This window comes from Parasteatoda tepidariorum, chromosome X1 (genome assembly GCF_043381705.1).
Source record: "Parasteatoda tepidariorum isolate YZ-2023 chromosome X1, CAS_Ptep_4.0, whole genome shotgun sequence".
Taxonomy (NCBI): Eukaryota; Metazoa; Arthropoda; class Arachnida; order Araneae; family Theridiidae; genus Parasteatoda; species Parasteatoda tepidariorum.
This window is the reverse complement of record NC_092214.1, coordinates 31,148,853-31,163,281: the sequence shown is the minus strand read 5'-3', so window position 1 is coordinate 31,163,281 and position 14,429 is coordinate 31,148,853. Positions and strand designations below refer to the sequence as shown.

At 26.6% G+C, this 14,429-nt stretch overlaps 1 protein-coding gene across 15 annotated transcripts in view; it reads right to left on the bottom strand.

The window, feature by feature from the left end:
- LOC107445917 (protein hu-li tai shao) overlaps positions 1-14,429 on the bottom strand; it is a 72,097-nt gene that overhangs the window by 17,167 nt on the left and 40,501 nt on the right. For 8 of the 15 annotated variants that reach the window (XM_071187618.1, XM_071187622.1, XM_071187625.1 and 5 more), the window contains 6 exons: positions 13,033-13,239; positions 11,077-11,207; positions 9,968-10,094; positions 6,229-6,339; positions 4,903-4,995; positions 1,787-1,982 (listed from right to left, as the gene is read on the bottom strand). In XM_071187618.1, the coding sequence (XP_071043719.1) occupies positions 1,787-1,982; positions 4,903-4,995; positions 6,229-6,339; positions 9,968-10,094; positions 11,077-11,207; positions 13,033-13,239 (865 nt within the window). Of the gene's footprint in view, positions 1-1,786; positions 1,983-4,902; positions 4,996-6,228; positions 6,340-8,130; positions 8,167-9,967; positions 10,095-11,076; positions 11,208-13,032; positions 13,240-14,429 lie in introns of all 15 variants that reach the window. The other 7 variants (XM_016060409.3, XM_071187623.1, XM_071187620.1 and 4 more) reach the window with 1 other exon arrangement.

The window sequence follows — 14,429 nt, the reverse complement described above, 5'->3', positions numbered from 1 at the left end:
CTGGCGTGTCAAAAAAATAATGAAAACCAAGTTATTAGTGGAAAAAAAACAATCATCTTATTAAAAAAATTTAACAATAATTTTATTCATTATGTGAAAAATCAATTTTCATTTCTTCCCTTGTCATTAACATGTCTAAAAACATGTGCGGCACTTCGTTATCCAACCTGCTGTGCTAGTGGCCCTTCACTCAAAAAGGTTGTGCACCCCTAATATAGAAGGTTCACTATATATATATATTTGACTGTATATGTATATATATATATATAAATATATATTTATATATATATATATATAATACATATATATATACAGTGTGTCTCAGTTAAACGTTTCAGAGCACCTAAGAGGGGTAGGGTGCATCCTGACGACTAGAAATCATATAGCAATGCGGGGTCAGAAATGCCTTCCTCAAGCGGGGATGTACACAGAAGCACCTTAAAGAAAAGAGACCGTAAGTGAAAAACCGTTTTAATAATACATTGAAAAAATTATATGGCCTCTTCGGTCACCCGACCTATCATGTCTGGATTTCTGGGGTCATATGAAAACACTTTTTTATGACACCCCTGTTGACAATGCTGAGGAGCTGGTTGCTAGAATCTCAGTAGCTGCCGGAGAAATTAGAGATATACCTGGAGTGTTGCAGAATGTTCGAATGTCCATGCGCTGAGATGTGAGGTGTACATTGTAGACAGTGGCAGAAACTTCGAACATTTACTTTGACCCATGTACCTTATAATTTTTTCAATGTATTATTAAAACGATTTTTCACTTACGGTCTATTTTCTTTATGGTGTTTCTGTGTACATCACCGCTTCAGGAAAGCACTTCTGACCCCGCATTGCATTTTAGGCAAAAGAAAGAATATAGAATATATTAATGAAAGAACTAATATATCAATGAAAGGATTTCTTCTCCTTGCCTGTAGCCTCCTCACACACATTCCTTTTTGTCTTTCTAAAATGCTCTACCTTCGATGCATGGTCTCATTCAAGGTGTAGTAAGATTTACCTTTTTTTAAATATTTTTGCAAGACTGAAAAAATTGTTCCTTTCAAGTATAGTGATGCTGCAAAATTAAGGACTTCCTTGCACCAAAATTAAGTACTTTTAAGGGCCCTTATTTTCCAAAACAAAAATTAAGCAGTTTTTAAGGGCTTTTAAGGACTGTGGGAACCCTGTTAAATAGGGATGTGCATTTTTAAACTAGTTACTACAACATACAAAAACATGAATGCCACTGTAACACACTGGTCTTAGATTTTTTTGCTTAAACTTCCTAAAGCTTTTTTCATTGCTTTCATTAAAATATAACAAAAATACATTTTCACACTGTCAATAATGTTCAATAAGTCACTATTTTGTGTGTGGGGGGGGAATTAAATACCTACACGAAAAAATTAGATTTTTACTTTTGAAATATTTACAATTTATCTTGAAAATTGAACAAGCATTTAACTATATGTTAAAATATATATTTAAAGATTATGTAATTAAGTGTAACACTAAAAGTATCCTTTACAAAAAAATTTTATTTGTTGCTACTTCAAATTTTTAAAACAATAGGTCTTAGATTTTCAACATTAAAGTCTTGTAAGACTTTAATGTTGAAAAATCCTTTAAAGATTTATGCAAGTTAGGAACCACTATTATACACATATTAATTAAAGGGAAGAATCATAAAGCAAAGTAACTCTTAAAGTTATGAGTTATTCACAGAATTTCAATATTAAACATTTTTATCAAAAGAAAAAAATTTCCAGATTTAAAAAAACTTAACTCACCTGGTTCACCTCTCATCTTCTTATCAACAATTTTTTTATACTCTTCTAAATCCTGATCAGATATATTGTCAAAAGGATTCTTTGCATAAGCTGTTTTGTAAACCATTGCATTATGCTGAAATTCTCTTTGTATAATACCCTTGGAAGCAGCACCAACAAGGACAACTTGATCCCCAGAAGCATTCAACTGTTCTTCCTATGAAATTAAAGTAAAATTACAGCAATTTAAATATGGTCAGTATTTTTTTTTCTTTGGATTTCTTCTAAGTCTCTATGTTATATATTTCTCTAAGAGCTTTAGAGGAAGAAACTTTCATTTTCACTGATAAACTCATGTTTTCTTTTTTGAAGCACTAAATTAGAGCTTGACAGAGACATTTTATAAAGATCAAAAATATACAACATGTGCTAGTGAACTGAAACTGAAATAAATTCTTAACACTCAGAAGAAAAAAAATGATTCTACGTTTTCATGTAACAAACTTATTCTAGCACTTGTTGATGATCCAGATGGTGCACAATTTTTCGAGATAGCAGATAAGAGAAAAAGGAATAGAACCCAAGCAAAATGAATGAAACTGTGAGTTATATGGGCATATTGGTAAAGTGAAGGTAAAGAAGTGAAACTTGAAACTATTCTTTCAAACAGTAAACCAGATACTCAAGGAGATTCACTGAAGGGAGTTGGAACGGATTGAGGAAGGTCAGATAAATGTAAAATTACATGGATAAAAATAGCAGAATCATCTTTTCATTTTTTGGTGTCACTTTAAATCTGGACAATGAAATTTAAAAAAAGGATTGAAATTAAGTAACGACCAATATTGCAATAAAGAAAATTTTAAACAATTCTTTACAAAATTGATGATAAAAAATATTATTTAAGATGATAAAAGATAAAAACAAGCTTAAAGATTTCGTAACTGCAAATGATTTCTATCATTTTTACTTTAAGTTAACATGCTGTTTTATTTCTGACTTCTCCTTTAAGATGCTGAATTTTACAGGATAAGCGTTAAAAGAGTTGTTAGACAAAGATTTATACTTATAACAAACTTATTACGGTTTTCTTTCTTTTTAAACATCAAGTCCTTATAATGAGTGGCATAACTTAAGTGTTTTTAAATAAATATTACCAACTTTTCTTTTTTAACCAGCATTTTTAAATAATGCATTGACAAAATATTTACTTAAATTTGGATTCACACAGATGTTTTTATAACTCTCCTTGGAATCATTTAATTTATACCAAAAACAAAAATATATTCACTTTATTTTGGTAAATTACAAATTTTATACAATGCTAGATGCTTTTCGTATTCTTGTCTCCACTAACACACTCAATTATGTTTTAAGTTATTATCATTTACTAAATACTTTTACTCTTAATTATTTTTTTAATGATAAAATACAACTTAACAATATTCCTACTTTATTATTGAACAAAAAAATAGCTGTAATTTAGCAGTTTTTGTATAGTAATTAAAAATTTGTATTTCCCTTTCTTCTTTGTTTTTCTACTTCATTAGTTATGTAGTATTACTTCGTTTTAATTTCTTTACCTTCTGCTCACTGCAATGCATTCCCCTCCCCCACATAAATCAAAGAGGGAAAAGAATCAGCATGTCACTCCTTTATATTTGATTGACAGCAGCATCTCAAAGAACCACTGATTCCTTCAGACATAGTGGAGAAATTAAAGAATTTGCTGCTTCCCTAAAGAACTTCCAAGGTTAAGAAAAAAATATTGAAGTCTCCGCGACACACATGGAGAAACAAATCCCCCACCATTTCAACCTCCTCAACTTCAAAGACTAGAATTCTGCATTTTACCCCATATGTTCTAATTTATGAATGCTATGGCAAGGATAGCTCAAGAAAAAAAAAAAATTTTCATTAGAGATAGTTTTAAAGTAAGTTTAATACATAAGGTTAATGAAAAATGATTAATTTACTCATAGCTATATTCCTATAAATAATATTAGTTTTATGTGATATCCTAATCTTCAGACAAAAAGTTACTTTTATAATAGAAAAGGCTGAATTCGCCTTATCTATTGATTAAAGCTTTCTGTACAAAACTATTAAAGATAAACAGTTCTATTCCAGATGTGGAATGGCCTGCCATAACCAAAATTGAAAAATATATAAAATGTTAAGGGTTTAAAAAATGGCTTGATGTAAACTAAACATCAAATTACTATTAACTAAATGAAATTAATAACTAAATAAAGTTTAAAATATTCTTTCTTCAAGAAATAAAATAAATTTACTCTTAAATGCTCTACAATGAAACATATTTAGTAAAGGGAGAGAAAAGGTATTCTGAAATAAAAAGGAGACAATAAATTTTTAACATTTAACATTTTAAAAGCAACATACATAACTATTTCATTTATTTATAGACAAAACAAGACTTTCATAACGAGAAAGATATATTTGATCAATCCAGACATTTAATCATGACTAATTTAACTACTGCATCACGTACGTGAGAGAGAATTGTAACTACAGAAAATTGTAACTCAATAAACAAATTTTTTCCCTCCACTTAAAATAGCTGCAATATGAGGGGAAAAAATTCTAAAAAGTTCGATTAAATTTTGTCTGTAATATCAACCTAAGCTACTAAGGTCTGATTTTTTTAACATATTTGAAGGTAATTCTTTATTTTTAATTAGGGAAGGCAGATAATTAAGCTTCTTTTTTTAGCTAACTATAAATTTCAACATTAATAAAGTAGTTATTACACTGTGTAAGCAGAACCATAGTTTGACAAGAGACAAAGTATCCTTAAAAAATTGCAACTTAGGCATACCAGATTTAAAATTATAACATATCAACTATAACTAATCTGAAAAGCAAGTCTAACATGAAACATTGTTAAAAGCTTAAATTTAGCAGATATGCATGTAGGCGTAACTTAAGACAAATTTTAGTATTTAAATATTTTGTAAATGTGCCACAAAGTTTTCAATATAATATGCAAAATATTCCATTAAGTGATTTCATGTAAAATGTTGAAAGTAGGACCTGGAAATAAGTTGTAGCGAATAAATCAAGAAATTATTTAATAATTTACCCAGTTTTTAAAAAGTAAAAAAGACTTATCTTACCTGCATCTTTTTTATTTCCTCCCAGGTAACACCTTCTAATAGAGAAGACTGAGGTCCAGCAGTTATTTTTGAATGCATTCTGTTCTCTTTTATCTTAAAATAAATATTTTCAAATTGGTTATTTACCTCATACATTTATAAAATTAACAAATATGTTACACTTATGTAATTGCTCAGTATAAATAGCTTAACTTTTTACCCCTGCTATGAGAATGGTTTGAAAAAATAAATTTTTGAAAGTAAATTATCATAAAAAAGCACTAAAAACTATATGATGCTTTGATTTATCAAGATATGCAGCAACAAATATAAAAAAAATGTTTTGATGTATATAACAAAGAAAAAACCTCAAAATCAAAGTAAATAGTATCCATACATTAGCATATGTGTAGGTTTCACAAAATTCAAGAAATGAAAAAAAAGTAAAAGATTTAAGCACAGAAGATAACGATTAAACAATGAAGTTCAGTCCAATTGTTTAAAAGCAAATTTGCAGAACAAATTTAAAAATTTCTTATTTATTGAAAAATATTACAACTTCAATTGAAAAAATATTTAAAAAAAATAAAGTAAAATTAGAAAATTTAATAGACAGCAAGGGCTCTGCAGATAACAAAATGGCAGTTGCAATCAAAAAACAGAATATTTTTTTATTATTTGATTAATATTTTTTTTGGGGGGAAGGAATTGTATTTATTATAAAATACTGACACTTTAACATGAAAGTTAATTAAATATTTTATAATTGAAAGCTGAAAACGTAATCATCTTGGTGGGGGGGGGAAAAGAACATATTTTGGACAAAAACTGTATTTTCTAAATCAAAATCATTATTTCAATGTTAAGAATTTGAAAACTTTTAAGTTTGTTACTTTATATTGACTTTATAATTTCAAATATTTTATGGGTCCAAGCTTTTTTTTTTAAATATGACAAAACTGACATTTTGTTAGCCATTTCATTACCCCTGCAGTTATCTCAGGTTAAAAGTAAAAGTTTGTTCATAATTACATTTAGAACCTGGTGCACAATTTAACTATAATGACTATTAATTTTATTTCCATTGAAGCATGGGCTAAAAAATAAAAAGATTTAAAAAAAAGCATTTGTATAAAAATATAGCCTTTAATTTCTAAAATATACTTCTGTTACTTTACTTTGTGGTAATAAATTATTTTAACAATTATTTTTTTTTAGAAGCTACTTATGACACCTAAAAAATGTAGTAGTAAGTAATATGCCAATATTTGATGGTACTAAATTAATAAACTATAATTTTTTATTTTGCAAACATTAAACTAGAACTAAATATTTTCCTTTTCTTACCTCTTTCTGTTTCTTTTTGAATTCATTAGGATCACCAGTTTTTGGTACAAACTGATGTGCACTGTCGATTTTAACTAATGTGCTATGAGATGGAGAACCTTCTTGAACCCACTGAAAACAAAATTTAAAATTGATAACAAAAAAAACTAACTTCTCTTCAGGCTTAAAAAATTATAGGTTAGTTGGAAGCGAAGCAAAGGCATGCAATATATTATTAGTATCAATCATAAAACAACTATTATTAAAGAAATAAACCTAAAATTATATAATAAAGGACAGTTATATTTATCCATATCATTTACCCATAATTTGCAAACAATTTCATAAAGCAGAGAGGGTGTGGATAAAGAGCTAATGTGAACAACTGTAATATTACTATTATGTATCATAAAAAAATTCTCTAAGTTTGACAGATTGGCAAAACTGAGTAATACTTCTATATGCAGTTGCATGACGACACTTAGTTATTAAGTAAAAATTAAAAATCAAGATTTTTATGATGGTAAGTCAAGTCTAATTTTACTTATTAATTGCTACTTTAAACTATTTTTACTCGTTGCTTTTAAGAATAGAGATATTATGCTATAAATAATTAAGTTTATTGCATATTTTATTAAGTGAATAATTAAAAAGCTTAAACAAAAAAAAAAACTCAACAAGGGGGTAGTGTGAAAACCTAGTTGAGATGCTGTTGTGAACATCTCATAAGCTTTGTGATATTAAGAGTTTAATACAAACACATCACTTATCAGGGTATTTATTCATGTAGATTAATTTTATAAAGCATTTAACTTATATTTCATTAATTTTTGTGCAGAGAAAAATTCAGGACTTTTTTTCTGGTTCATTAATCTTTTGATTACCTATGGAATTTTATTATAATTATAGCAGTTGTAAAATGTGAGCTTCCAAAATTCAAGTAATACCTTTGCCTTTCAGCTGACATTTGACATTAATTTGACAACTAAATTATAAAAAAAGAAATAAAATTAGATTTAATAAAATTAGATTTTCTTAGTAGCATTAAATAATTATTGATATTAATCTTCTATTGCAGAAACTTGTCTGAAAAGCAAATTTTTAACTAATTAAAAGATAGTTTAATTGTAAACTTTTAAATTAATATTTATAGATTAAAAACAGTTTATTTGCTCAAAGCTTAGGTCTTATTTAAAATGAACTGTTCAAATTTAAATAATAAAAGAATACTAGATATGTTTAAACTAATTAATACTACTATTACAACTCATAATTAAATAAAACATACCATAAAAATATTTTAAATACTTAATAAGTACATACACAAAAAATTAACACCTTCCCCTAAATTTTCCACATTTTAAAAATTTGTTTCATAACAGAAACTTATGAACAATCAAAAACAAAGTTTTTTGAACCCAGGAGTACTATGTAAAAAATATATAATAGTTTACCTTGTTTTACAAACTAAGCATTCAATGACCATTAAGCAAACAGACTTTGCAAACATTTTTAATGAATTTATAAGTCTAGGAAACAATGGTATGCAATTTTGTGTTTCTTTAAAATATTAGTTCTTAGAGGAAGAATTGGGTATCTTTGAAACAGAAGGTTGAACACACATCCTAAACTGTTTCATGGCTGAAAGTAAACTTATGGCTTAAGTTTACACCTAGCAACATTCATTGAGCTTCATTGAAATAAATTTATAATAAATGCTATATACTGTGTACTAGGTACACAATGAAAATATTCAAGGGAAAATAAAAAGCAAGCCATTAACTCCAGCATCAGAAAGATATCAGTAACATGCTTGAAAAATTGTTATTAATGAGATGAAAATTACTATAGGTTATTTTTGAAGCAGTAGCATTCATTGCAAAGCAGTATTGTTAAGGTTAATTATTGTGATAAAACTCTTACAGGTTCAATGTCCCCATTATCTGGTCTTTCTACCCACTGTAGGAATAAAAGAAAATTTAGAATGTTGATAAAATGTTCTGAAGCAAATTGTATTGATTATTTCACAAAATAATTAAAAGATCAAAGTTTAAATATACAAAGACTTCAAAGAATAAGAAATCTTATTTTCATTTAAGCAAGGTCTCTGAAAATACAAAGCAATTTCATTGCAAACCAATATCAGAAACTTTAAAATTTAGTACAGAGCATGGAAAAAAGTAAAAAGTTTGTAACATTCCATGATCAAAAATACTAATATAGAACACAAACTAATATTATAAAAATATAATAAAATTTAAACATTATGAAATTTTTGAACCATTAAACTTAATTATTTAAACTTATTTAGTTACTTAATTCTAAAACAATGCATTTTAACATAATTTTTTTTTACTGCCTTACACCCAATGTAATCCTTATCAGTCATATTAAATTAATATACACAGCCACAATGGCTGATCCAACTTCATTGGATGAACAGTAACACATAGTATGCAAGATCATCAAGGAAAAACATTTAAATTCTTTTCGAAACCTTATCACACTTAAAAACAAATTTTTAAAGTATTATTTTGTGATGCAATGTAACTCCAATGCTTGTCAAGAAAATACACGAGCCTGTTAAGATCTAGGAAACTGTTGACAGTATTGGAATTTTCAATACTCATATTATATACGCAGAAAAAGTACTTTAAATATTAAAAAAAGATTAAATATAAAAAACAGAATTCCTTTCTAATCTTTTAATTTTGCATCTTGCATGGTAAGACCTATTCAAGAAACTTTTCAAAACTGCTAACAAAAATTTAAAAAATTAATAGTAAAAATTAGAAGGTGCCTTTTTTCACTATAAAATGCTAAGATCACTACACACCTTGCTCCAATTGAACAGCATAGCCCATCACTTAACAACTGGTTTAGTTATATTTTTTGATGAAAATAGGTAAACAGTAAACAATACAATTTAAAAGGGGCTAGAACCTTGAGCAAAAGCTTTTAACCAGTAATTTCCTATTTTACAGATGCTTTAATAATTTCATACTTAAAAAAAATTTTTGATTATACGTATTTATATTTCAAAATAAATTTTTTTGTATAAATACAGAAGCATTCACTGTTTTTTTTTAACAAAAAATTTGTCTTTGCATAAATTCAAAACAAATAAAGTTTCCTCATCCTAAGAGTACAGGAACTCAAAAATTATTGAATTTCAGAAGCTTATAAATTAACAAAATTATTAAAAAAATAATGCAGATTTCCAAAATACTACTCTAAAAATTGAAGTAAATTATAGTTTCAAAAGTTTTGCTAAATATGATAAAAATGGCATTTGCAGAAATTAAACAAGAAGTTTATTTAAAGCAGTAAATGAATTAGTCAAATTCAATAATATCTATTAATTTACACAATAAACTGTACAAATCAAATAATTTTGGATTGAGATGGTACTGATTCTTTGCTTGAACCAGTGATTCTATGATTCAAATCATTCTTTCGGAACAAATTCAGGTCTAAGTGAACTAATTAGTTTGATTTAAAGTCTTCCTCTACTTTGCCAAACATTATTTACTGTAAGAAAACTCACAAATACTCAAAATCAGGTACATATAAAATTTCTATATACTGTTCAAACCAATAATTTGAACCAATATATATATATATTTATAAAGACAGGTAATAATTGCTTAAAAGCACAATTAACTCAAAAGCACAAATAAACTATAAAATTTATAAAAGATTTCCTTTAAAATTGAAAAATACTGAACACAATATTTTTCACATGGGAAGAAAGACATACTTTTGTAATTTTCTTAGGATCAGCAGTTCCAGTTTCCAGGACTTCAACTTTTTGATAAACATTTGGAGAATTGACCCATCTCATTTTATCTTGAGTTTTTTTACCATCCATAAGTTTTTTCAAAGGACTAAAAGTAAAATAGAAAATATGCTTTTAATAACAATAAAATAGTAACAACAAAATATATCAGTACAATGTGCAAATCTGTTAATAGATGCATTCTGCATGAACATTCACAAATACCTGGGTGTCTAATATTATTTAATCTTATATTCTGAATACTTATCAAAAACTTCAACTGAAGCTAAATTCAGCAAGAAATCTTATCTAGAATTATGTAAAATGTTGTTCTGCTTAAATGAAGATATAAAATAAAAGTATTTTCATGCAAGGCTGCTAAAAGTTTAAGTTCTAGAGCTATAACAGCTAATATGTTATAAGCAATATAGTACATTATGGTGCCTAAACAGTAAAAACTTAAAGGATTCTGCAACAGCAAGTACGTCTAATTTGACAAATCACAATATAAGACAAATTGTGATTATAATTATAATTATAAGACAAATAAATTTTCAAAATTTAGCATTATAAAAAATTATGAGTTAGTAATGACATTTACAAGACTGTCAAATTTTTTTAAGCTTTTGCCATTGTATAAAAAATGAATTATAAATTTCTTCATCACACAGGGATTTTTTTTATATATGTAACTTTTGTGGATTTGACAAAAATAAAGAATAGTAAAATAAAAACTTCTATTAAAAAAAAAAGATTAAAATTTAATTCCTTCAAATATGTAAATTTTTTTTAAAAAATTAACATGTTTAGTTACATTGGAAATAAGCTGGCTTATTTTTAAAAAATATTAATTTAAATATATTATTTTGGCTAACTCTTATTGTTTTTTCTTAAAGTAGAAGTAGGGTTTTCTAAAACCAAATACAATATAACATAAAATAACTGCCTTTTGAAATGCACAAAATATTATATATTACTTGTAATTACTTGTAATTAATCATGTTGTAAAAGTTCTTGTTAAAGTAAAAAAAAAATAGTAATAAAGTTAAGAAAATATAAAACAAATTAAGCAAAGAGATAATAAAAAATACCTTAGCCATTTGTCATCATCTAAATATTGAACAAATGATGTGGCAGCTGGAGGAACTTCAACATCATTTTTCTGCCTTGGTAAATCAACTCTGATAAGTGGGTATCTATACAAATAGCCGGTTCTAAATCCCTGAAGAAAAAAATAAAATAAAATAATAAATAAAACAAGAAAACTTTTCTTGTCAATTTGAATAGGTTAGAAAAGTTAGTAGGTTAAATATCCACTACAATTGTAAGGGAAACCCTCAATGATATTTGCTGTCTAAAAAACACCGCTTTAACATTAAAAACGCTTTAAAAAAACTTCAAGTAATTAACATCAACTAGCGAATAAATCACAAATAATGGATAATATATTGTGATATAATTACTTCCATCTTCATGACAGTATTTTTGTATGATTAACATTATTCTGATTTATTCATACAATACAAAGTATACAATATCATATTTTCATTTTTAATAAAAACAAAAATTTTGATATTGATAATTAAAAATTACCTTTGAACTAATAATTATTCATGACAATTATTTCTATAAACTTCATATAATTTAAACAAAAGAAAATTACATTCTGGCTTTTAATTACATTATATAATTTACATTCTTAGAAAAGAAATTGCTGTATTACAAAACAAAATAAACTTAGATGCCACTACAAAAAAGACACTTTTTTAAAAAATAACACTATTCATAAAATAAAATTTTTTAAAAAAAGCATTTGTTGTAGTGAGTTTTTTTTAAACTAAAAATTTAAAATTTTGAATTCCTCCAAATTTTTTCCAAAAAAAAAAAAAAAAAAAAAANAAAAAAAAAAAAAAAAAAAAAAAAAAAAAAAAAAAAAAAAAAAAAAAAAAAACCATAAAATCTTGTTTTAAGGACTAAAAAAATCTACATGTTTAAAATAGATGGTCAATAATTTTTCAAAACTAAAATACACAAGTTACTTGATAATATTGATTTTTAATATCATGATTTTCTTAGCTAACCCCGCAAACTCATTCTAAATAATATTATACTGCTACTTCTTTTATTTTCAGACATCTTTATTTGGAAACCATAACTTCCTTGAGGAGTAACAGTTAATCAAATTAATATTTACAAGAATGTTATTTTACAAAATATTCATAAAAATAATCCTTAAAACTATTTTATTGCGAGTCGTAATTTAACAAGATATCAATGAAATTTTAAAAAATGTTTTGACTTCATAAAGTCAGGAGAAAACCTGTGCATAACTTTGCTGTAACAAGCATAACTTAGATTTGACTAGAATTGGATTTGAGATTCTAGAAAATTACTGTATTAAAGTTGCCAGTAAAAAAAGTATTTGATTGTGTGTGGAAAGGAACTTTTGAAAAAGCTCCTTTAAATTTTATATGGACTAGCAATGAAGAGTAACATAGTGAGATTCCTCATCTGTCTTACTATGAATTACACAATTAGTTGAACTACAGCCCTATATAATTGTAAAGAGTAAAAAACGTGGGTGGTAATTGCAATGAGCACATAAGACAACTTTTTGTCAAGTGTTCTATCATGATTCCAAGAAACCACTACCCAATTTACATCTGTCCCATCAGTTCTTACTTCTAACTGAATCAGAAAATCAATGATTTTTACAAACAAAGCAATAGTTCTGCCCCACAGCAATATAATTAACAAGCTAAGATGTCTTGTAAGCTCAATGGGGAAAAAAATTGGAAAAAATTAAATTTTTTAACTATGTCAAACATTTAAAACAAGAAGAAAACTTTAAAAAATACAACACTGAAATCATTAAATGTTCTAAGAGGAAAACATTCAGCTTCAATAAAAACTACAGAACAAAAAACTAACTAAAAACTACTTAAAAAAAAAACAAGCAAAAAAATCAACTTGTGAAGAGTGAATAGACATAGTAATTGCATTTTATGGTCAAATCTTTAAAATGATATTTTTATTTGGCTACTTACGGCATTATCAAGCATACGCATTTGTGCTTCAAATTCTAAATCCCACACTTTAAACTTTTTTACTTTTGGGTCCTTCTCTTCATCCAAAGTACTATCAGGCTTCCCAGATACAATGCTATGATTAGTAGTAACAATGCTTCGAACTTGTTGTTTAGCATCATCAGACATTACTTGAATATTATCCAAACCAATGGGCATCAATCGAACCTATGAGTAATATTTCCAAAACAATATATATAAATATATATACACACACACAAAAAAAATATTAACTGGACTAGATGTAGCACAAGGACTGCAAATTTAACAGTTGGATCATAAAATCTAATTTAAGAATAATGATAAAATGATGAAAAATCTTCTCTAATTAAAATATTTGGAAAATAGTTTTTAGAGGTTATTACGTTCACATTTACTTATATAAACTTTATTTATAAAGTAAGGATTCCGCCGAAAAAATTTGATTATTTAGAGTTCCGTAGCCGAAAAAAATCGAAACCGCTGTAATACATAATNTATGAATTTGATGTATATATATATATACATATATACACACACACATATACACACACACCACGGGTCATAAGTTTAGACTCGCTCTTGAATTTTTAAAAATAAACAAATTACAAGGTTTTTAAACTGAAAATCTCAGCAAATTAACTTTAATTTCATAATTATAGGTACACTTACGTAGTAAGAACTATAATTTTATGTTCAACTTATGAATTTTGTCCAATGTTTTAGACTTTGAAATATCCTCCATTAGCATTAATCACAGCAGCACATATTTTTGGCACTCTTTCTATTAGTTTTTGCAATGTTCTAGCTGAGATCTTGTTCCAACAACTAAGTAAAAATTCCCAAAGTTTGTTTTGTTTGGTACATCGCATTTTTCTAATACTTCTAGCTAGTTAATTCCACAATAGCTCAATAGGATTAATATCTTGGAATTGAGGGTGCCAATCCATGTATTTCAGTAGTTTTTTATTTTCATTTGATGCAATGTAGTTTCTACACAATTTCGATGAATGTTTCGGATCGTTATCTTGTTAAAAAACAAACCAAAGACCAACGATTCTCTGTTATATACGGAAAAGCGTGACACTGCAATATTCTGTGATGATACTTTTAATCCATAATTCCCTCTATTCAAACAAGATTTCAAACTTTGTCACTAGCAAAACATCCATAAACCATGACTGAACCAGTACCATGCTTTACAGTTGGTAGTAAACATTGATTTGTCAAACGTTCACCAACTAAACGATGAACATACTTCCTTTGTTTGCTTCCAAACTAAAATTTTGACTCATCAGTAAACAAAACATTTGACTACTGTTCTAAAGACCAGTTAACATGTTTTTAGCTCATTTCCATAGTTTAACAATGCTTTGTAT